The sequence below is a fragment of the Geotrypetes seraphini genome, chromosome 14, assembly GCF_902459505.1.
Source record: "Geotrypetes seraphini chromosome 14, aGeoSer1.1, whole genome shotgun sequence".
NCBI classification, from domain to species: domain Eukaryota; kingdom Metazoa; phylum Chordata; class Amphibia; order Gymnophiona; family Dermophiidae; genus Geotrypetes; species Geotrypetes seraphini.
The window spans coordinates 76499747-76524590 of record NC_047097.1 but is presented as its reverse complement, the minus strand read 5'-3'; the positions used below and the strand labels follow the sequence as shown (position 1 = coordinate 76524590).

Here is a 24844-nt window from a genome sequence, read left to right as displayed (position 1 = left end):
ACACCTGCGCCCAGCCTTGTGCAAGCTTAAGCATCAGTGTAGGCGGCCTACCTCAGGTTGCTTTGTTTAGAAAATGTGCATCCCGATTGGTTGGTCGCATACCGCTGCCTACAATCGGGACACCGTTTATAGAATTTGGCCCTAAGAGGACAACTGCATAACGATGCCTCTGTATTTAGACGTCTCTTCCGTAAAGAAAGGTAGCTGCCACAGAGCTGGGTAACTGCATGTACTTCAATGCCACAGATTGGTAACCAACTTATCCAGCCCCACCATGCTCTGCCCAGACTCCACCCAAGTGGGTGTCTCCTCTCAGATTCACCCAATGTAAGATGCTGGCAGGTACAGGATAGCACTTCAGTCGATTTAGACAGTTACTGACGTAAGTGCAGGAATATTCATGTATGTGGCATTCTTCCAATCATTTACACGTGTTCAGTGTCTAAATGTTATTGCCCAATTTAAAGTAGAACATTAAAACCGAAGGGCTAACTTTATAAAATCATCTTTCTGCCTACATGCCATGGTCTCTGATAAAATATTCAGTGATGTGAGATATACTTGATGATATCATGGTACATACATTGCTGAGAGAGGCAGAGCCTGGGCAGAGTTCAAAAATGCACACGTAGGTTATAAAATGTATTTGAATGATTCAGGAGCCGGACCAGACCCCTGCCCATCTCTGCCATGGAGGTGTGATTTCTGCTGCTAAAGGTTCTTTAGAAACAAGGGCTGGACTGGGCATCCAAATGCCCTGTTATAAAACTACCACTTTATGGTTGGAAAAGTGAAGGCTTTGCTTCCGGCTGTAACCTTAACCAGATGATGGGATTGGGTTAGGCAGAAGACGACCCTTTCATACACTTTGAAATAAGAACATAAGACCAATGGTCCAACTAGCCCAGTATCTCATTTTCACGGAGGCCAATCCCAAGTCACAATTATCTGGTAAAAACCCATAAAGACGTGCTTAGAGTTGAGTCGGTTCAGCGGATGGCCACTAGGATGATCTCGGGGCTCAAGGGTCTCTTGTATGAAGAAAGACTAAACAAATTGCAGCTCTACACTCTGGAGGAACGCAGGGAGAGGGGGGACATGATTGAGACATTTAAATACATCACGGGACGTGTCGAGGTGGAAGAAGACATCTTCTTTCTCAAAGGACCCTCGGTCACAAGGGGGCATCTACTCAAACTCAGAGGAGGGAAATTCGATGGCGACGTAAGGAAGTATTTCTTCACAGAAAGGGTTGTAGATCACTGGAACAAGCTTCCAGAGCAGGTGATCAAGGCCACCAGCGTGCTTGACTTTAAGAATAAATGGGATGCCCTAGTGGGATCCTTACGAGGGTCGAGTTTAGGAAATAGGTCATTAGTACTCAGACTTAATGGGGTGGGTCAGTAGAGTGGGCAGACTTGATGGGCTATAGCCCTTTTCTGCCGTCATCTTTCTATGTTTCTATGAGAGGGCTTCAATGGCTGCGAAGGTGTAGATGGGCTGGAGTAGGTTTTGACGGAGATTTTGGCAGTTGGAACCCAAGCACAGTACTGGGTAGAGTTTTGGATTCTTGCCCAGAAATAGCTAAGAAGAAAAAATTTAAATTGAATCAGGTTGGGCAGACTGGATGGACCATTCGGATCTTTATCTGCCGTCATCTATTATGTTACTATATTACTCTAGCTTCCATTGTCAGCCTGTGTAATCTGTGATAATGCTGCGATATGTGATCGCTTCGTTTCAATCCAAAAATCTACCGTACCACAGTATTTTGAATGATCTGCAGCTTTTTTTATGTTTTGCTTAGAAATCGATAGATAAAGAACATTACAATAATCCAGTAAACTCAAAATGAGAGACTGTACTATTAATCTAAATGAAAGAAAGTTGAAAAATGGCATTATCGTTCATAGTTTCCATAAAAGGAGGTAAGATTTTTTGACAAGAGAAGTAATATGAAAATCAAAAGATAATTTGCGATCAAGGTAGACTCTCAAAATTATAAATTTTTATAGTGTAAGGGTCTTGGAATTAAGTATATGAATCATCTGTTATGTAGGGTATAATCTGGTGTCTGTTCTGACCATATAATCAGCTAGGAGCTGATAATATGCATCACATTTTCACTTTTCTTATGTGTTAGATCTAGTGCATTTGACAACTATAAATCAACCATGACTCCTGTAATCTGGGAATCTTCTTCTGCTCTCTGATAGAAAGGAAACATGGTGTAAATACAGAACATAAGAATTGCCATCTCTGGATCAGACCCTGGGTCCATCAAGTCCGGTGATCCGCACACACGGAGGCCCCACCAGGTGTACCCTGGCCTAGTTTTAGTCCCCATATCACCGTATGCTTCTCAAGGGAGATGTGCATCTAATTTACCCTTACCCATATCACTCTATGCCAGAGTTTACCCTTAAATCCTAGAACGGTAGATTCTGCAATTACTTCCTCTGGGAGCATTCCAGGAACATGAGACTCTTGTTCTGCAGACCACTGGGGAAATTACAGGCTGGTGAGCCTGACCTCGTTTCCGGGGAAAATGGCAGAAGCACTGATAAAAGAAAATATCGATGAACATTTTGAAAGAAACGAACTTCTGATAACCAGCCAACATGGTTTCTGCAAGGGGAGATCGTGCCTAACGAACTTATTGCACTTCTTCGAAGGGATTAACAAAAGGATGGACAAAGGAGACCCCATAGACATTGTATATCTAGATTTCCAAAAAGCCTTTGACAAGGTGCCCCATGAACGTCTACTCCGGAAACTGAAGAACCATGGGGTAGAAGGAGATGTACATAGATGGATCAGAAACTGGTTGGAAGGTAGAAAACAGAGGGTAGGAGTGAAGGGCCACTACTCGGACTGGAGGAGGGTCACGAGTGGTGTCCCGCAGGGCTCGGTTCTCGGGCCGCTGCTATTTAATATCTTCATTAATGATCTAGAAATAGGGATGAAGTGTGAGATAATAAAATTTGCAGACGACACCAAACTATTTAATGGAGCTCGGACTAAAGAGGACTGTGAAGAATTGCAAAGGGACTTGAACAAACTAGGAGAATGGGCGACGAGATGGCAGTGAAGTTCAACGTTGAGAAATGTAAAGTATTACATGTGGGAAGCAGAAATCCGAGGTACAACTATACGATGGGAGGGATATTATTGAATAAGAGTACCCAGGAAAGGGACTTGGGGGTAATGGTGGATATGACAATGAAGCCTACGGCACAGTGCGCAGCGGCCGCTAAGAGAGCGAATAGAATGCTAGGTGTAATCAAGAAGGGTATTACAGCCAGAACAAAAGAAGTTATCCTGCCGTTGTATCGGGCGATGGTGCGCCCGCATTTGGAGTACTGTGTACAATATTTGTCACCGTACCTTAAGAAGGATATGGCGTTACTCGAGAGGGTTCAGAGGAGAGCGACACGTCTGATAAAAGGTATGGAAAACCTGTCATACGCTGAGAGACTGGAGAAACTGGGCCTCTCTTCCCTGGAGAAGAGGAGACTTAGAGGGGATATGATAGAGACTTACAAGATCATGAAGGGCATAGAGAGAGTAGAGAGGGACAGATTCTTCAAATTTTCGATAAATAAAAGAACAAGAGGGCACTCGGAAAAGCTGATAGGGGACAGATTCAAAACGAATGCTAGGAAGTTCTTTTTTACCCAACGTGTGGTGGACACCTGGAATGCGCTTCCAGAGGACGTAATAGGGCAGAGGTTTAAGAAAGGATTGGACAATTTCCTACTGGAAAAGGGGATAGAGGGGTATAGATAGAGGATTACTGCACAGGTACAGGACCTACTTGGGCCGCCGCGTGAGCGGACTGCAGGGCGTGATGGACCTCAGGTCTGACCCAGCGGAGGCATTGCTTATGTTCTTATGTAGCTGCATTACAACCAATAGGCTAAAATGCCCTAGAAATAGCCAGTCTATTATTAATAAATTAGTGGTGGCCAGATGCCATCCAGCAAGACCAATGGACCTGGGGAGCAGATGTTTGATGAACTGACCGATAATTTTAGGAGCTGTTCTATTATTACAACATTTAGGGGTAAGAAATGAGGTCGAGACAAGAGCTGGATTCCTTAGTGCTCATTCCAAATAGTAGAGAAAAGAGAATAAGGAATGATGTCCTAAAAACATAAGTATAGCCTTACTGGGTCAGACCAGTAGTCCGTTCTCACGGTGGCCTATCCAGGTCATTAGTACCTGGCCAAAACCTGCTTATGATAAACCTTCTAAGGCTAGCGGCTGGGAGATATCCCGAGGAGCATGGACAGGAATAAGCAAAGAGACTTCTGCCTCATCAGCTACAACATTATATACTGTAGCATTGGTGGTTACTCTTTAATATAGCAGAAGTGTCTGTAAGGTATATCTATCCCTGCGGGGAGGACTGGGTGGGGGACATTGTTTGGGGGGAGGGATTTGTTTGTCGTTCTGAAACTCTTGAGCTTTCAGTTATCACTATGTATATTTCTGGATCTTTGCTTGTTGAGCTGCTTTCTTAGACTTCGTGCACTTTTGAGTCTTCATGTCACGTTCTGCTTTTGCTTCACAGATAGCATCTTTACTGAAGGACAACGAGCGAATACAGTCCACTCAGACCCTTCCCCCTAGTGATGACGACAGTGATATCAAGAAAATCAAAAAGGTGGGTTCATGGGTAGATGTATATTCTGAGGGCCCCACACGATGCATACCATAGAGGTCATTTCATAGACTGTATACTGCTGGCAGGATAGATTTAGACCAGGGTATTGCACATTGCTTCAAAATGCCAGAGAGGAGGATAGGCGCCAGCGTCAGCTGACTGTCTACAGGACATGCTTCTTGCAGCAAGAAGCGCATCCTGTAGGTCAGTGGCGTACCTAGCATATGTGACACCCAGGGCCCATCATTTTTTGACACCCCCTCATCTATATGAAAAATATGATTTTTAGTAACAATCCACATATCGCACAAGTGTACCTACGAAAAGGTAGCATCTTAAACACTGCAGTGAGCACTAGAACACCAACACATACATTATAAAACTAAACAAGCCAGATCCTGTACAGTCAATTGATCCTGTACAGTCGATGCTATCAGAAAGCCATGTCCCTTTCATACACACAGACAGATACACCCTCGCCCAATATGGAATAATCACAAACTAAAAATAGAAATATGTAGACAAAAGTTAAACTGAACTGCCAAGAAACCAGACTCTGCATACAATGCAACACCACAAAAACAGTAATACATGTCCTCTAATACTGTGCAAAATATAAAGACAGTAGATGTAAATTTGAAAAAACTGATATATAACAATCACCACTTTACAAATTAACAAATAGAAATAAAACAAATAATGAAAATAAGAAAATACCATTTTATTGGACTAATCCCCGTAAGCTTGGTCCCCATCCCCGCAAACCACTTGATTCCATCCACACAAGCCTTGAATTGTTTTATATTGAACTTATTATATTAAAGTATAAAAAGAAACAATATTCTGTACAATTGTCAATTTATAAATCAGCGTCTTCTCCCCACTCTCTCTTCCCTATTTCCCTTCAGCATCCTCAGCCCACTCTCTCTCCACTTTCTTTCAGTGCACGCACATAAAAACAAGCAAGTAATTTTAAATCATTTTCATTCTATTCATTCATAGAAATTAAAGTCTAAACAATGTCAGTCACATAACAAAACATGATTTTACAAAAATAATTCCCTGCACAGTCAAGCCTGCAAGGATTACTAGATGTCTTTCAGCAGCTCCCCTCCCTCCCCCTTAACTTCGTGGCCAAGTCAAAATGATCTACCAACAATAAAATTTTTAAAACACAAAGCACACTGTACGCAGAGAAAATGTTAATTATTATTTATATTCTGCGGGTTTTCAAAGAGGTCAAGGTAGATGACTTTGATCTACCAACAATAAAATTTTAAAAACACAAAGCACACTGTACGCAGAGAAAATGTTAATTATTATTTATATTCCGCGGGTTTTCAAAGAGGTCAAGGTAGATGACTTTATGCAATATCATCTCAGTAACAACTATACAAAAATAGACAAATATACCCCCTCCCTTTTTACTAAACCGCGATAGCAGTTTTTAGCGCAGGAAGCTGCGCTGAATGCCCCACGCTGCTTTCAACACTCATAGGCTCCCTGCTCTAAAAACCGCTATTGCGATTTAGTAAAAGGTTTAGTAAAAGGGGGCCATAGTGCAAAATATAGACAGCTTATATAAATTCTCAAAATGGACACATTTTGATCACTAAATTGAAAATAAAATAATTTTTCCTACCTTTGTTTGGTAATTTCATCAGTCTCTGGTTGGACTTTATTCTTCAGACTGTGCATTCAATATTTCTTTCCTTCTTTCAGCCTCCTGAATGCTTCCTCTCCTCCAGATCTCATTCCCTCCCCCAACTTTTTCTTTCTTTCATTCTGCCCCCTTCTTTCTTTCTCTCTCCATGCCCCCTTTCTTTCTGTATGTCTGTCTTTCTCTCTCTCTCTCTCCGTGCCCCATTTTTTAATTTTTCTGTTTCACCCTGCCCCCTTTCTTTCTGGATCCCTGTCGTCGTCCCCCCCGTTTCTTTTTTTTTCCCTCCCCTCCCCTATGCTACCGCCATTGGGAAAATGCTTCCACCGCCGCTGGGGAATAGGCTGCCACTGCCGCCATCAGGAACAGGCCAGCTCCGAGTTCGCCCTGCTTCTCTTCCCCGCGGGGCCGACCAACTCTTTGCTGCCAGATGTCAATTCTAAAGTCAGAGAGGATGTTCCGGGGCCAGCCATTGGCTGGCCCAGAACATTCTCTCCGATGTCAGAATTGACGTTGGGTGGCGAGAGTTGGTCGGCCCTGCAGGGCAGAAAAGAAGGGAGAACTCGGCCGGCTTGTTCCCGATGACGGCAGTGGAAGCCATTCCCCGGTGGCAGCCTATTCCCTGGTGGGTGGCCAGCTGTGCACCCCCTTGGGGCGTGCACCCGGGGCGGACCGCCTAACTCTAACTCAACACAATGCAGAATACAACAGCAGACAATGCAAGGACATTTGTGTTTATCCTTCACAGAGACCTAAGAGACCCCCCCCCACCAAAAGACCCTCCTCTCCCGAGCCCCCTCCAACCATCCCTTTTTAAATAATTCCTAGCATCCTGTTTACTTTTTTGACCGCCGCCACACATTGAGCGGAAGGTTTCATTGTATTGTCTACAATGATACCCAGATCCTTTTCTTTGGCGCTAATCCCCAAGGTGGACCCTAGCATCTGGTAACTGATTCGGATTATCTTCCCAATATGCATCACTGCATTTGTCTATATTAAATTTCATCTGCCACTTGGTCTCCCAGTCTTCCAATTTCCTAAGGTCTGCCTGAAATTTTTCACAATCCGCATGTGTTTTAACAACTTTGAACAGTTTAGTCTCATCTTCAAATTTAATCACCTCACTCATCGTTCCAATTTCCATATCATTTATAAATAAGTTAAATAGTACCGGTCCAAGTACAGACCCCTGCGGCACTCCACTGTTTACTCTCCTCCATTGAGAAAAATGACCATTTAATCCTACCCTCTGTTTTCTATCCAATAACCAATTCCTAATCACAACTGAACTTTGCCACCTGTCCCATGACTTAATTTTTTCTGGAGCTTTTCATGAGGAACATTGTCAAAAGCTTTCTGAAAATCTAGATACAACTATATCCACATGTTTATTCACATCTTCAAAGAAGTCAAGCAAATTGAGGAGTAATGCAGACCCTTTACACAGATTCTACGCTGCCAGTGGGGGAGACAGATCACATGAGTTACAGGGCTGCAGGTCACAAATAAAGTGCAGCGATAGAGGAGGAATACAGACGTATTACCCAGACTGTGCAATGATAGAGGAAGGATGTAGAGTGGCTGCTGTGCCATGAAACCAGTGAAAGAACTAAGGTGTCTTTACACAGGTGCAGAGCTTCCTGCGAGGCTGGCTGTGTCGCAGGAAATGGAAGACTATCATCCAGGATTACATCCGTTCGCCACATGCAGACAGCATGCGCAAGAGAAATCAGGTGGTATTCAGCATGCTGGAGGCCGAGGCAGAGTATGTGCAACAGCTTCACATCCTCGTGAACAACTTCTTGCGGCCTCTCCGTATGGCAGCGAGCTCCAAGAAACCCCCAATCACCCATGATGATGTCAGCAGCATCTTCCTCAACAGGTCAGCCAGAGCAATGTGGGGTGTCTGGAGGAGGGTGGGGATCTCAGGCGTCTTCTCATGGGACCTACTGTACACTGACACATGTCCCCCCCGTTTCAGTATTTCAGCAGCTGAAGGACTTTCCCTAGTCTTTAGTCAAGTGTAGGGTTACCATATGGCTCCAGAGAAAAGAGACATCCATTGAAAGTAATAGATGTCTCAATCCATCCTCCTTTTGGTAACCCTAGCTTTGGGCTCCTTTTTGTCAGGCAGCGGTAGAGCCTTTTACCGTAGACCGGCAAGGTAAATGCTCCGATGCTCTAGCACTGCTTGATAAAAGGAGCCCTTGGTAAGTTATGCTCATCAAGGACTCTCGTTAAATATTGTGGACTGCTCACACCACTCAGCCCTTATCAAGATGATTCTTACTTCAGGAAATACCAGCAATCACTACAGTACAGAATGCAGATCCTCTCACTGGTCTTCAGGACTCCCTAGATCACAGGCCTTAGCTCCAGCCTCCAAAGAAAACAAAAAGAAGTCTGCAGTATTACAGTTTAGCTGCTTGTCCTGCAAAAGCTCCTTTCTTATAATGAGGTAACCCTCTTGCAGCAGCAGCTTCAGTTTCTACTTTTAGAAACCTCTTAATAAAATCAGCTTCTCTACTACTACTACTACCGTTTATCATTTCTATAGCGCTGAACGGTGTACTCAACGTTTCTCTCTTCCCTGGATAGGCCGTCTACATTCCTTCTTCCTCAGTTTTACACTGGGGATTCACCCACAAGGCTTCTAGGAACTTCCCCCAAAACTCAGTTACCCGGCTCCAGTTTGCCGGTAAGAAAATATCCATAGCTTCTTCTGGGAGAGTTCCCTTGTGCTGGCCAGACTGTCTTTCTCATTCTCCTCTTCACTCGTGTCAGCTGTGAGCTTGAGTTTACTTCAAAACATGGAAGAGATTTGGGCTGGGTTTGGTCCTGACTGTTTGGGACTACCCAGCGCCTCCTCAGTCTAGCCCTAGTTGCAGTCCTGTTTGGATTGGGCAGCTCCACAATATGGGAAGCTAAGCTTTTCAGCCTGTCTTTCTGAGGGGATCAGTGTGTTGTACTACTGAGGATTTCCTTTAAAGCAGGGGGCTCAAAGTCCCTCCTTGAGGGCCACAATCCAGTCAGGTTTTCAGGATTTCCCCATGAGATCTATGTGCATGCACTACTTTCAATGCATATTCATTGGGGAAATCCTGAAAACCCGACTGGAATACGGCTCTCGAGGACCGGAGTTGCCCACCCCTGGACTAGTCATAGCACAGGGATCTCAAAGTCCCTCCTTGAGGGCCGCAATCCAGTCGGGTTTTCAGGATTTCCCCATGAGATCTATGTGCATGCACTGCTTTCAATGCATATTCATTGGGGAAATCCTGAAAACCCAACTGGAATACGGCTCTCGAGGACCGGAGTTGCCCACCCCTGGACTAGTCATAGCACAGGGATCTCAAAGTCCCTCCTTGAGGGCCGCAATCCAGTCGGGTTTTCAGGATTTCCCCATGAGATCTATGTGCATGCACTGCTTTCAATGCATATTCATTGGGGAAATCCTGAAAACCCGACTGGATTGTGGCCCTCAAGGAGGGACTTTGAGCCCCCTGCTTTAAAGGTACAGGGGCTGCTCCCAGAGGCTTGCCTCAGCCTCCCACCACAATATTCAGTAGCACTAAATGCTTAAATTCATACTCAAAATTTCACTAAACTCTCTTAAATTTGGAAGCATAAAAAGTGAGTAACAGTAGGGTTAGGATTACCAAATGTCCAGGAAAACCCAGACATGTCCTCTTTATAGAGGACTGTCCGGGCTCCCAGACGGATTTTCCAAAACCCGGCATTTGTCTGGATTTTGGAGAGCCGCAACGAGCTCCAGCCACATATGGAGGGCCTCTGAGCATGCACTGATGACATCACAAGCTCCAGGCCCACCAGACACAGCTGGAGCTCATCCAGAAAATGAGGAAGTTTTGTGAGGGTGGGGCAGAATGTGGTGGAATTGGTTGGAGCTGGGGCTTCCCGGAGAAAAATATGGTAACCCTAAGTAGGGTGGTTTTAGGGGAGGAAAAGAAAGGAGCCGTCATGTCTACCTGGACTGGCAGCCGATATTCAGTGGTGCTAAACCGGGCAGAGCTGCGGGCAGGACAGCGGAGTTCTGAGGGCAGAGCTGGTTGCTGGCAAGATTCAGTGCATATCTTAAACTGCCAAATAGGAGTGCATTAATAGCAGTGCCAACTTCAGTGGCTTCGCTTTGTGGGTGCTGGCACTGAATGTCTTCCGGGTAGCGGCCAAGGAAGTGGATGTTCTCCCCTCCCAAAGCCCTCAGTTCCACTCTCTCGGGTCTTTCTGTAGAACAACCAAAGCAGTTTATATATAACATACTTTCTCTGTCCCTAGGGGGCTCACAATCTATGTTTCTGTACCTGTGACAACAGAGGGTTAAGTGACTTGCCCAGGGTCATAAGGAAGTGCAGTGGCAGTGAAATTCAGTTCCCCTGGTTCATTAGGCTGTTCCTCCACTCCCTTGGAGCCCTCTCCCCCACCCCTCCTAGATCCTACCAGTCCTTGGTAGTCCAATGGGATAATGTGGCAAGTTGTGGTGCCCACTCACTGCTGCCCCTGGTGGCTTCATCTAGAAAATGAACTCCATGAGCTCTATTGCTAGTTTTGCGGTACAACTGCTAGAGGTCAGATATATAGAGATAGATAGATAGATAGATACTGTATATAGTATATGGAGCTGCTAGGGGCAGGAAGAAATGGGGATCGCTCATTCCCATCCTATTTCAAATTTCCAAGTTTATTTACAGTTTGATATTCCACTTATTGAATTTCTAAGCGGTTTACATCAATATAAAATCGGGGATACATAATATAGGATGCACAGAAGTACTGAGACGAAAGGGAGAAAGGGAAAGAAATACATCTGAAGATAGAATAGGAAACCATGTAGGGTAAATGCAATTGAACTACTAGGGAGGGGGGACTACAGATGAGTGGATGAGGTCTGAACTCAGCACAGATGGGGGCTGATCTCACTAAGATGAGGGAAGGAAATAACACATCGATTTATGTGGGTCCCTGCTGATATTGAGCTGAGACCAACATAAGTACCATCGGCGGGTCCCAGCCAGATCCCACTTATTGTAAATTCAAAGGGCCTTCAGTGGTCAGAAACTGACATTCAATGCATGTGCAGCTGAGCTTAATTCAGCCCGTGGCCTTACGCTGACCAGCTGTAGCTCAATATTGACCTGGTTTGAGCAGACCATTTTTAAGCTTCAGACAGCAGATTGGGGGAAGGGGTAGGGGATTCTTTAAATATGTGTGCAATTAGAACTGATAATTGGATGCAAATAATCAATTATCAGTGCTAATTGACATAAACATATTTAGCTTATTTTATTTATTAAAAACTTATAGACTGCTTTATTCCAAAGCAATCTACAAAGGTTGCATGTACATCTTTAGGTGCCAGGATCCATACGTAAATTTTTCATGTGGATTCAAAAAGCACCTACCTAAGAGCACTGCTCTGTATTTATTAATTAGGATTTATTTACTGCCTCTTTGAAGAGATTCACTCAAGGCGGTGTAAAGCAAGGATAAGTCAAACATAAGCAACAAACAATTCCAGCAGTAAAAAAAATTATTCAGATTGGCAGAGTATGTTACATTGCAATGTCAACACTTTGGAGGCCTTTGGGGTCATAGATAAGTCCTGACGTGCAAATCTTCTTGTTTGGCCTTAGCAGATGGTGAGAAAAATCACACTAGTCAAGTTTTTGCCTAGTTTGCAGCTGTGGCAAAAAAAAAAAAAAAAAGCAAATAAGATGCTAGGAATTATTAGAAAAGGGATGGTTAACAAGAACCCTGTATTGCTCCATGGTGCAACCTCATCTGGAGTATTGCATTCAATTCTGGTCTCCTTATCTTAAGAAAGATATAGTGGTGCTAGAAAAGTTCAAAGAAGAGCGGCTGAGGGGAGATATGATTGAAGTCTACATAATCCTGAGTGGAGTAGAACGGGTACAAGCGAATCGATTTTTCGCTCCGTCAAAAATTACAAAGACTAGTGGACACTCGAAGTTACAGGGAAATACTTTTAAAACCAATAGGAGGAAATATTTTTTCTCTCAGAGAAAAGTTAAGCTCTGGAACGCGTTGCCAGAGGTAGTGGTAAGAGCGGATAGCGTAGCTGGTTTTAAGAAAGGTTTGGACAATTTCCTGGAGGAAAAGTCCATAGTCTGTTATTGAGAAAGACATGCGGGAAGCCACTGCTTGCCCTATAACGGTAGCATGGAATATTGTTATTTGGGTTTTGGCCAGGTACTAGGGACCTGGATTGGCCACCATGAAGACAGGATACTGGGTTTGATGGACCATTGGTCTGGCCTAGTAGGGCTATTCTTATTTTTTTATGTGTGGTTCATCTCTGCATGAATTAGTGACCTGGATGAGTCCAAGGCACTCGCATGTTGATCCAGACAGTAGTGGTTTTTGATTTGCCTTCACTGTCTCAAATTCAAGCTCTTGAGTATATCCACATACTGTATGATACATTGTGTTTGGAAAAGTCTCAAGTATGGCATGGGCTCCCATGTTGGTGCTGCTCAACTCAGGGGTGACTTTAGTACCAGCCTCATTTTGTCGTTTAGACACATAACGTTACATGTTTCCCCAGAGTCCAGCTAACAAGGTTGTACTCCATTATTCAGTCTGAGATTCAAAACCCATTTTTATCTTTTTGCTGAGCAAATTTGTATCATCTGACTCTGATATGTCTTCCAACATATGCAGTTTACTTGCTGTGCATTGCTTCCCACTTGTCAGGCACACTCTCATGTAATGATTGGGCCCTACAGAGCTGACATGGTTCCCCACCTGCTGGATAACATTCTACATATTTGGCTGGAGGTGGGTTGTCCTGCTTTGGCTTGTTGCACCTCTATGATGCTTCTGTTTAGACAATTCCCCAAAACATTAAATAACCTCATAATATAGGATAGAGGTGAAACACATACAAGAAAATATGGAATCATCCAACAAAATACCAAGCTATTTGAGTCGTCCTGCCTGCTGCTACTGGCAAGCGTCAAGAGCAAGGGCAAAGAGAGGTGTCTTCCACTTAGATTTAAATTGTTTGAAAGGAGTCTCGGAGTATAGGGCCAGAGCTCTTTTAGGTTGTGGGAGCGCTGATCTGTGGTTATTTAGAGAATGGAATCCCACCGTGGAAGGTCTTAAAACTAGAATCATCTACTGAACCCTAGACAATGTCTATTGCATTGATACTGTCAGCCTCTACCTCTCAGTTGCATGTCGATGAGCTCTTCAACCTGTGCATTCTTTGGCAATGCCAAGAACTCTTTCCAAGTTAACCTTTCAGTAGTCCATACTCACATGTCACTGTTTTCTCTTTCAAATACATGACTCGCCTCATTGGCAACTGTCAAATAGTTCTCTTTCAGAAATTAACTTTTTAGTGGGTTTGAAATAGGTTTCTAAAGCGTCCCTCCCCTGCTTCTCTGTGAGGCTCAAATTCTGCTTCTAAACATTGTGGCATCAGCATCCTTCCCAGAGTAGCTGCATGTCCCCTGTTGAGAACTTTCCGGTTGTCGCTAACCATCATGCCCTCCAGAGGTGGAGTTCTTTAGAGGCTGTAATGAGAGCTCATGACCTTATGCCCACTTGCCCTGTGCCCTCTGAAAACTAACACTGGGTTTCAGAGTTAGGAAGAAAGACACACTAAATGCAGCTGCTGCACAGAAATCTGGATAAAGGTGAGAAGAACCAAGAATAAGAGAAAAGTGAGTCTATGTGTACAGCATTGGTGTTTGGTGCAGATGCACAAGACAGGACCATTATTTCTGGGCACTTAAGCGATACGATTTGGCCATGACTTGGGGCCTGGCCCCCCAGTGCACCTCCAGCGCATAGAGAGGTTGATCATAACCTATTTTTGTCTGTTTGATCAAGACAAATAAGGCCTTGCTTGGGAGCAGATGTAATGGGTGACTATTCAGCCTCTTCCACCCTCAGACATTCAATGCCAGGGAATGTGAGCTCACAGCACTGAGTATCTAAGTATGGCTGCCAACCCGGAAGTTAACCAGTCGCTGGCCAATTCGTAGACTAGTGCCTGGTTAAGCCACTGCATAAAATGAAGACCATTGAATACTACATTGTCAACCGTTAAAGATCACTCTAGGGAGTGGGAATGGGGGTGGGGGAGGTAGTCCCAAAATTCTTTAACAGCCCGTTTGGGAAGAGTCAAGCATTTGAAATCTGCATCACTAGGCCCTACTACTCTGGCCCACCCCTCTCCTCCACTCTGGCACTCACTAATATTGGGACTGGATTTCTCTTGCATTACTGTCAGCACCAAGAAATGAAAGGAGGGGTTTTTCTTTGTCTGGCTGTGAATTGTAGTGGTGAGTGTGTCATGGATGTGAACATTGTTTGTCAGGTGTGTCACAGCAGAAAAAAGGTTGAAACTACAGAAATTCTCAGTCCAGTCCTTCTGCCACATCCAGCTGACTGGGTTTTAGCATGTCCACAATGAATTTGTATGAGACACATTTGCCTACTCTTCCTCTCTTTTTCATATGTCAATTTCAAACATATTCATTGGGGATGTCTTGAAGACTGGGTTGAGATTTGCTGCTCTGGGCCTGAGGGGTCTTGACAATTCAGAGCGCAGTACTTTTAGACGTAACCTCTGGCTCTTCTTTCTGTGGTTCCAGTGAAACCATCATGTTCTTGCACCAGATCTTTTACCAGGGCCTGAAGGCACGGATCTCCAGCTGGCCGACACTAGTGCTGGGTGAGTCAGAGTTTTCCTCCCCCCGCTGTAGCCTTACTCCTAAGAAACATCAGGCATAAGATGGTTTATTGGTGACATGAAAACTTGACCAGGCAGTTTATCAAAGATGCGCCATGCTGGGCCAGACCAAAAGGGCGTCTCTCATAGAGGCAAAACAAGGTCACAAGTACCCAAAAGGATCCTGAGAAGTAGATCTAAGCTGCAACTTTCCCACCACCACATGGCTAGTAATTACTTATGTACTTGGCTAAACCCTTTTTAAACCCAGTTGTGCTAATTCCCTTGACTACATCTTCCAGCAACAAATTCCACAGCTTAATTATAGATGGAGTGAACCCTCCCCCCCTTTCTCTAAATTGTTTTAAATGTGCTTCCTTTTAGTTTCATGGTGTGTCCTCTAATCATCTAATACTAGGGGCTTGTAAATTCTAATTTCACAATTGTAATCAAAGAGGCTTTCTATAAAAGGAATTCTTTGGGATTACCCTCAGTTGTAATAATCAATAGACACTTATAATGCCTCCCACCCAACCTTCCCTTTGTTTGCTGTTCCAATAGAAGCAACACAGCTCACCTACACCGTATTCTTCAATCACATCACAACTGAGTAATCTTATTATTGATACCCATTACATTAATACAGAGGAGAACATTGCAAATTGAGGTTATTTCTAGCTGTTGTGAATGACATGCTTTGCTTGATTTGTTTAGAATTTTTTTTTTTAGTCGTTTTATGTTCCTGGGTTAGCTGTTGAGCCATTTCTGTAGCCTTGCTAGATGTTGCTTCTGTGTGGGAGCTTGATTGCTCTAGGCCTTTCTATTTTACCTCTGGTTCAAAGGTAGAGATTCGCTAAGTATACTCTTTGAAGTCCAGCACATCTGAGGTGTTAGTCCCCCACTCACCCACCCACCCATTTAGAATCACTCCTTCATATCTGCCTTATCATTCCTTCTGTAATTCCCCCACATAAACACTGTGTATAGATGCACTTTCTTGTCCAGCTTGTCTGTCTTGAATAGTTTGTAAGCTCTTTCGAGCAGGGACTGTCTCTTTTGTGTTTTGATGTACAGTTCTGCGTATGTCTAGTAGCGCTTAGAAATGATTAGTAGTACTGTATTAGTAAATTATTTATTTACAGAGAACTGTTTGTTGTCAAGGAAGAAAATATATCAACTTTTAGTTGACTCGTATTTCTGGTGGACTTTAATTAGTAAAATATTAAACCTTTCACACATTAGATACCTAAAGCACATTTCTGAACTTGGAACAGATTTATTTAAACATTTATATCCCACCTATCACTAGGCAGGTTATAAAATAAAACATAAATAAATTATTAACACATGGACAAAATCTAGTTATCTTATAAACATAAACATTCCTCTTTTCCATGTAAAACAAAATATTTAAAAAAAATGAAAACCTTCCCAAATAACTGCACTGCTTACAAATGTGTTCTATAATCTTATAGCATTTCTTCTTTTTTTAGTTCAAATATTTTATTGATTTTAATATACAATGTACATTAAGTACAGAAAGAGAAATGTTAACGAGGCAAGATACAGACCTGTTGAACAAATAAATGAAATGCATACCAAGTTTATTATATAGTTTGACTAGCTGATGGCCCAGCATTGCACGGGTATTTAATTATCTAATCCTTAGGTTTGTATACCGCATCATCTCCACGTTCGTAGAGCTCGACGCGGTTTATAGTAGGAGAAATAGGAAGGAACTACAACAGAGGGTTAGAGCTAGAAGTGTGAAGAAAATTTAGTGGACTTAATTATAGCAATAACACTGTAAATGGATTCAAATAAAGATACTTTATAGTGGTGAATGAAATTATTTTTTAACAGCTTTATAAAAAGTACAATATTCAAATTATAATGTGAAATATTTGACAAAATGAATACAATACAACTAACACAAAACTTGATTATAAACAACATTTTTAGTTTCACCTCCAGGAGCAAGAACATATAAATTCTTGGGTGAACCCACCCTTGAGCAAGCAACATAGAGTTGTCCATGGGAAAAACAGGGGGATCTTAAATCCACTCCACAGTATGTAATAGTCTGTCCCTGTGATTTGTTGATTGTGATAGAGAATGCAAGTCTCACTGGAATTTGCAATCTCTTAAACTGAAAAGGAAGATCTGTTGGAATAAGTGGCATCCAAAAGTTTCAGTATTGATTTAAACAACTCAATATGTGGAAACTCAGGTTGAAAAGAAACTCCATGCAGTTTTTTCCCGGTTCAGAATGGAACCTGTGTTCCTAGTTCAGCATATGTGAGTACTCATGTAATGTAATAACATTATGAACTGGGGTGCATGAAGGAAACAGTTACAAACACAGTTAGAACATACAAACTCTATATGTATGGTGTCCGTGGTAGAATAGAAACGATGTCCCTAGTGGTTATAGTGTCATAGAAAGTGTTTTATAGTTGGAATTACTGTGAGAATGGCAGCTTTTTACATCCTTTCCATTGACATGAATGGGTGAAATCTCATTTTCTGTTTGTAGCTCCGCCCACGTGTGCAGGTGGGCCGCGAGACCCCAGAACATATCACCCCAGGTAGTGAGGGATCTGCATACCAAGTTTCGTTCAAATCGGTCAAGCCGTTTTTGCGTGATCGCGGCACATACCTCCGATTTTATATATATAGATTAATCGCCTAATCTACAATATCCACGTGATACAACAAGCTGATATAGAAGAGGAATGTCGACACAACACACAGCCATAGTTTCTAGAGCGTTCAAGGTGCAGATAATAGCATTTCTTCTTTGATCAATTAATTTAATGTAAAAAAGCCTGTACAAATAAATGAGTCTTAAGCAGTCTACGAAATTGTTCACTGTTACACAACCTTATACTACCTGGCAACTAATTCCATAAACCTACTGCCACCACTGAAAATGCAGAATAACATGTTAGTATCCACAACCAATTGCATAGTTGTATCAGATCTTAAACTTCTATTTGACTTATATACAGACAATACCTGTTGCAAATACCATGGTGCCTGATCATATAATCTTTGATGTACAAGAGTAAATCAAAAAGTAAAGGCTTTCATAGAAGTAACTGTGAGCAATTAAACATATCACTTTTCCACATAGTCCCCATGCAAGACGATGCATTTGTTGTATCGTTCAACTAGCTTCTGCATTCCTACAGAGAAGTTTTTCGGTTGTTTCTGAAACCAGGTGAACAACGCTTCATTTACTTTATCATGTTTTGTCTTTTGCTCTCTAGGTCGCAGTGATGCATCCATGTGTTTTCGCTGGTGACAGTTCTCTCCAGAATACTCAGATCTTCTTTATACCATCTTAGAAACTAGGTCACAACCTCCATACGCTGTTGCTAATGCAGATCAGTAAGCTGTTTCCATCTGCGCAGTCTTTCCTGTATCCTAAGTCAGCATGCATTACGGCAAATGCAGATCCATAGTTGATATCCAAATTTGTGCCAAACTCATGCTTTGTACAGGGTTGCAAAAGCAAGAAATTTCTTAATCATATTTTAGCACTTCAGGCAGCTTCCCATAACAAAGAATTTTGATCATTGCTGCTCACAGCTTATTCTTATAAACACTTTAAACACTTCAGAATACAGTCTTCAGTTGAAGACTTATCCTTTTTCTAAATACCTGACTAATTAATTCATTCGATTCCATGGATCATGTTTACTGTTAATAATCTTTTGTACACCGCGTTGAACTTATGGTTATGTGGTTAATAAGTACAATGTTATGTTGAGACACCGTTATCCATCGGTCTTCTCTATTCAAGGCATCTGCCCTGTCAATATGCTCTTGTGTACGCGATGTTGATGGATGACCAGAACGACCTTCATCGGTTGCACCTGTTCTTCCCGCTTTAAACCTTTTCACCTACTCATAAATCTTTCGTTGATTCATGGTGCTAAGTCCATACGGAGTCAATATCCGATGGTGAATTTCCACAGGTTTCACTCCCTCTGCCCAACGAAAACGCACTACTGAATGTTGTTCTTTGATGGTGCAATCTTGCAGTGGAGCGTCTTAAGGCCAAGCGCTACGCTGTGCATGGACGAACTATCCAACAGGCAATGTATGAGTACATATGTTGTATTTTGCTAGCTCTGTTCCGGTTATCGTGTAATTTAACAATTACCTTTAATTTTTGATTTGCCCTCATATCATCATCAGCACTTTATATTGCACCCTCCACTTAACAGGCAGCCAATGTAGTTATTTTAAAATTGAAGTCATAGAAGTATATCGGTTAACCCCCATCACAACCTTTGCTACAGCATTTTGAATATAATGCATTACAATAATCAATTCTGCAAAGTACTAGACTATGCAAAACACTCCAGAAATCACACTGTAGCAACAAAGGCTTCAATCTCTTCAACAAATTCAATGTAAAGAAAGAGACTGAACTGCTTGTGACACTTGTGCCCCCACTGAAAGATAACAATCTAATACCACACCCAACACGCATAATACTAAATTGGTTTCAATCTTATCTCACAGATCACCAATCCAAAGTAACTTTCAGTAGCTCATCATCCAACTCCTTCCCCAACACCTTTGGTATTCCTCAAGGATCAATATTCTCACCACTCCTTTTCAATATCTTCCTTTCACTTCTCATGACACTCAGTCAATCAATCAGACTCACAATGTATGCAGATGACATACAAATTCTTTACCCACTTGACACTGAGAACCCCAATGACGTATCTGATTTAAACGCAAAACTAGAACAAATTCGTGGCTGGTTAAGTAACAGTATGCTAATGCTTAACATCAACAAAACAAAAACAATATTAATCCCGTGGAAAGATGGCCTCACTCTAAAATCACCTATTCTGATAAACAATGTGTCCTCCAATCAGTCACATCAGTAAAAATCCTAGGTGTAGTGCTTGATTAGAAACTGCTTTTTCAAACTACGGATAAGATCGCTAGCAAAGGTACTAGACCCAGTGGCCCTAAACATACTAAATTGTTCTCTGATTATTACAAAATTGGATTACTGTAATTCCCTTTATAAAAACTTACCTCAAAAAGAAATAAGATGTCTACAAATTATACAAAATACAGCAATAAAAATCATAACTAACTCAAGGAAATTTGATCAAGTCATGCCACTTCTGAAAAACACACTGGTTGCCATTCCTCCATAGAATAACCTTCAAATTAGCACTTCTAACATTTAAAATCCGCCAATCAAAACAACCTGTTTTTCTGGACAAGCTACTTATTAATAATAATAATAACAACTTTATTCTTTGATACCGCCACAATCTTGCGACTTCTAAGCGGTTTACAATCAAGAGTGCTGGACATTCAGCGAAATACAATAAGTAGATATTCAGAGGAAATACAGAGATCAGAGACCTCAGGAGGCAATAGTATAGAAATACAATTTGCTGAGCGAAAATGTAATATGTACATTTTAGTAGGTAATGTCCGACAGGACCTGTTGGGGATAAATAGCAACGTAAAGTTACGATAAGATGAAGAAAACAGATTATATTTATAACAGTGCTGTAAGTTCAGGTGGAATTAGGGAGGGGGGAGGGAGAGGAAGAGCGGGTCAATTGTTTAGGTATTTCTGGAACAGGTATGTTTTTAGGCGTTTCCTGAATTCCCCGTATGTAGTGGGCGAAAGCAGTTGGTCTAGGTCTTTGCCCCATAGGACTACTTGGTGAGCGAGAAGGTGTTCGTGGTGTTTTTTCATTTTGCAGCCTCTAACTGGAGGGGAAATGAGTTTTGGGGATGTGTTTCTCTTGAGTTTGTTATTAGAAAATGCGAAAAGGTCCGTTATGTACTTGGGGGTCAGGCCGTATAGTACTTTGAAGCAGAGGCAGGCAAATTTAAACCTTACTCGGGCTTCCGTTGGTAGCCAGTGCAGCTGCCAATAGTAGGGTGTCACTTACCCCTTATGCCCCCTCAAGAACGCTAAGATCAACATATCATAAGCTGGGGCCGATCTTGTTCAATATGTTTGTGAGTGACATTGCTGAAGGGTTAGAAAGAAAAGTTTTCCGTTATGCGGATGATACAAAGATTTGTAACAGAGTAGACACCGAGGAGGGAGTGGAAAACATGAAAAAGGATCTATAAAAGTTAGAGGAATGGTCTAAAATCTGGCAACTAAAATTCAATGCAAAGAAATGCAGAGCAATGCATTTGGGGATTAATAATCGGAAGGAGCCGTATATACTGGGAGAGGAGAGGCTGATATGCACGTTTGGGGAGAGGGACCTTGGGTTGATAGTGTCCGAAGATCTAAAGGCAAAAAAACAGTGCAACAAGGTGGTGGCTGCTGCCAGAAGGATGTTGGGTTGTATAAAGAGAGGCGTAGCCAGTAGAAGAAAGAAGGTGTTGATGCCCCTGTACAGGTCATTGGTGAGGCCCCACTTGGAGTATTGTGTTCAGTTTTGGAGACCGTATCTGGCGAAGGAAACAAAAAGGCTTGAAGTGGTCCAGAGGAGTGTGACAAAAATAATAGGAGGTATGGAACAAAAGACGTATGAAGAGAGACTGGAAGCCCTGAATATGAATACCTTAGAGCAGTGGTCTCAAACCTGCAGCCCGGGGGCCACATGCAGCCCACCAGATACTATTTTTAAGCCCTCGATATTATAAAGAATGATTCTTTATAGAAAACTTGTGCCTTAAGTGTCTGGCGGTCATGTTCTGAAACGTTGACCGCCTCACTGCTGTAACCTCATGCAAGCACTTTCCTGCATCTGCAATTGTGAGGTGGAGTGGAGAGGACAGTCATGTACAGACGCAGGAAAATGCTTGCGTGAGATTACAGTAATGAGTTGGGCAACGTTCCAGAACTTAAGGTAACCATTGGAGGCAATGCAGGTTGTGTATGTATCCAGTGCTGGAGGAGGTGTGAGCTGAAGGTGGTTGCGGACGTGACCACCGGACACTTAAGGCACAAGTTTTCCATAATCATTCTCTATAATACCGAGGGCCTCAAAATAGTTGGTCCAAAATCTAGTCTTTTGCAGTTGATACTTTGATAGTTTATCATTTTCTGCATGTTGTACTGCTTTCAGATTTCAGATAATCCACATTTTGAATTTGTAGGTACTTGGAGGACCGCAGAAATAATAGCTAATGTCATATTAAAGAAATTACAACTTTGCATGAGGTAAAACTAAAACTCGTTATACTATAACGAGTTTTACCTTGCGCAAAGTTGTCTTTCTTTAATAAGACATTACCGTATTTTTTGCTCCATAAGATGCACCTGACCATAAGACGCACCCTAGATTTAGAGGAGGAAAACAAGAAAAAACCTCATTCTGAACCAAAATTCTTCCTGCCAGGCTCTGCACCCTGTTCCCCCCTCCCTGCCAGGCTCTGTACCCTGTCCCCCTTCTGGTGGTCTAGTGGTAGGCAGGGACAGGGCACAGGGCAGGCCGGCCTAGTAGCCTAGTGGCACGCAGGGCCCCCCACCCCCAGGCAAGCAAGAAGGCAGGCATAGCCCCCCAAACCCTCTCCCGTACCTTATAGTTCCTCTGGCGCAGCTTGATGGGCTCATTCCTCCATGTCCCGCCCGAACGCGAAGGGAGTCAAAAGAGCGGTGGTGGAGGCAGCTGAGGCCTGGATGTGCCACCCAGCACTGCCCTGGGGGAAGGGAGGGAGGCGAGTGGGAGGCCAGAACCAGCTACTGCTGCTGCTGTTAATATAGCCGCTCACTCTCGTCTGGGCTGCGCCACCATGCTGACTCCCAGCGACTGCCAGTTCCGATGGCTGCTGCTTGTGCCCGGCCCACGGGGAGTGTGTGGGAAGCAGGACTTGCTGTCTCTAGCAGCAAAGTGGCAGGCAAGGCTGCCTGTCTGGTCAGCTGATGCAACTGCCTCCTCTTCCCTTCTGCAGCGGCAGAGCGGCGCACAAGGCTGCTTGCCTGATTCCGCGTCACTTCCCACGAGAATGGAAGTGGTGTGGAACTAGGCAGGCAGCCTTGTGCGCCACTCTGCCGCTACAGAAGGGAAGAGGAGGCAGCCACATCAGCCGACCAGGCAGGCAGCCTTGTGTGCCGCTCTGCCGCTATAGAGGCAGCCGGTCCTGTGGCTGTGTGTTTTGTCGACATTTCTCTCTTATATAAAGGCTTAGATCAGATTGTTGTATTACATAGATAATTTTGTATGAAACCCTAATCTGTATTATACGTACAATGTATCTGTATCTTGCCTCATTAACATTTCTCTTTTTTTTGTACTTATTGTATATTAAAATCAATAAAATCTTTGAACTTAAATAAGGTAACCAAGGGGGGGTTGGGTATTCACTCCATAGGATGCACCCTTTTTTCCACCCACTTTTTTGGGTGGAAAAAGTGCATCTTATGGAGCGAAAAATTCAGTAACTATTTTTTCAGCGGCTCTCCAAGTACCTACAAATCCAAAATGTGGCCCTTCAAAGAATTTGAGACCTCTGCCTTAGAGGAAAGGAGGGACTGGGGGAATATGATTCAGATGTTCAAATATTTGAAAGGTATTAACGTAGAACAAAATCTTTTCCAGAGAAAGGAAAATGGTAAAACCATAGGACATAATTTGATGTTGAGCGGTGGGAGACTCAAGAGCAATGTAAGGAAATTCTTCTAATTGAAGAGGGTGGTGGATGCCTGGAATGTGCTTCCCAGAGAGGTGGTGGAGAGGAAAACGATGACTGTGTTCAAAAAAGCGTGGGATGAACACAGAGGATCTAGAATCAGAAAATAGTAAATATTGTAGAAGTAAGGCCAGTACTGGGAAGACTTGCACGGTCTGTGTCTGCATATGGCCATTTGGTGGAGGATGGGCTGGGGAGGGCTTCAATGGCTGGGAGGGTGTAGATGGACTGAAGTGAGCTTTGATGGAGACTTCAGTAGCTGGAACCTAAGAACAGTACTGGGCAGAGCTTTGGATTCTTGTCCAGAAATAGCTAAGAAGAAGAAGGGAAAAAAAAACTCAACAAATTTTTAAATTGAATCAGGTTGGGCAGACTAGATAGACCATTTGGGTCTTTATCTGCCGTCATCTACTATGTTACTATCTATTCCATCCTTAAAAGTTATTTATACGAACCGAGACGATATTTTTTCAGTATCCGCATCGCAAATATGGAACTACCTACCATCCTACATCAGAGAAGAAACGTGATTAGACAGATTCAAAAGCTCCCTTAAAAGCTTTCTTTATAATGACGCCTTCGAGACTTAAATTCAGAGCTAAACTGCAGATCCTCAGTTTAGCACAATCACAGTTACAAACCAGCCTTTCCTAATATTTTATCCATTTATGTTACTTTTCTCTATCATAATTGTAGTTCTACCTTCCTTCCTTATCCTCCAGTAAGTGATCGTTTAGTATCAGTCTAATTATGTGTTTTTTTGCCATAACTTTTTTAAAATGTAAATCGCTTAGAAATTTTTATAAGCGTTTAATCAAATTTTAAATAAAACTTGGAAACTTGCACTGTATACAATACCAATAGCAGTGAAGAAGAAAACAGAACTACCCACAGGAAGACAAACAGGGGCTTTGATATCACATAAGAGGCTAGCTGATACTGAGCAAAGATGGTGTCCATCTATCAAAGAAGGTATGAACTGGCTAACCTGCTGAAGAGGATTTTAAACTAGACTTGATGGGGATGAGCGAACAAAGGTTCCAGATACATAAATCTTTGACTGAAAATGTGCAACATAAAGAAATAAATGTATTCTAAGGTCCATAGTATGAGAACTAAGTTTTAGAATCTAGAGGCTGTCATA

At 42.7% G+C, this 24844-nt stretch overlaps 1 protein-coding gene across 1 annotated transcript in view; it reads left to right on the top strand.

Moving 5' to 3' along the window:
• The window catches only part of RASGRF1 (Ras protein specific guanine nucleotide releasing factor 1), a 131533-nt gene that overhangs the window by 20013 nt on the left and 86676 nt on the right, over positions 1-24844 (top strand). The window contains exons 4-6 of the mRNA XM_033919863.1: positions 4577-4669; positions 7961-8214; positions 14975-15054. Coding sequence (XP_033775754.1) covers positions 4577-4669; positions 7961-8214; positions 14975-15054 — 427 coding nt within the window. The remainder of the gene's footprint in view (positions 1-4576; positions 4670-7960; positions 8215-14974; positions 15055-24844) is intronic.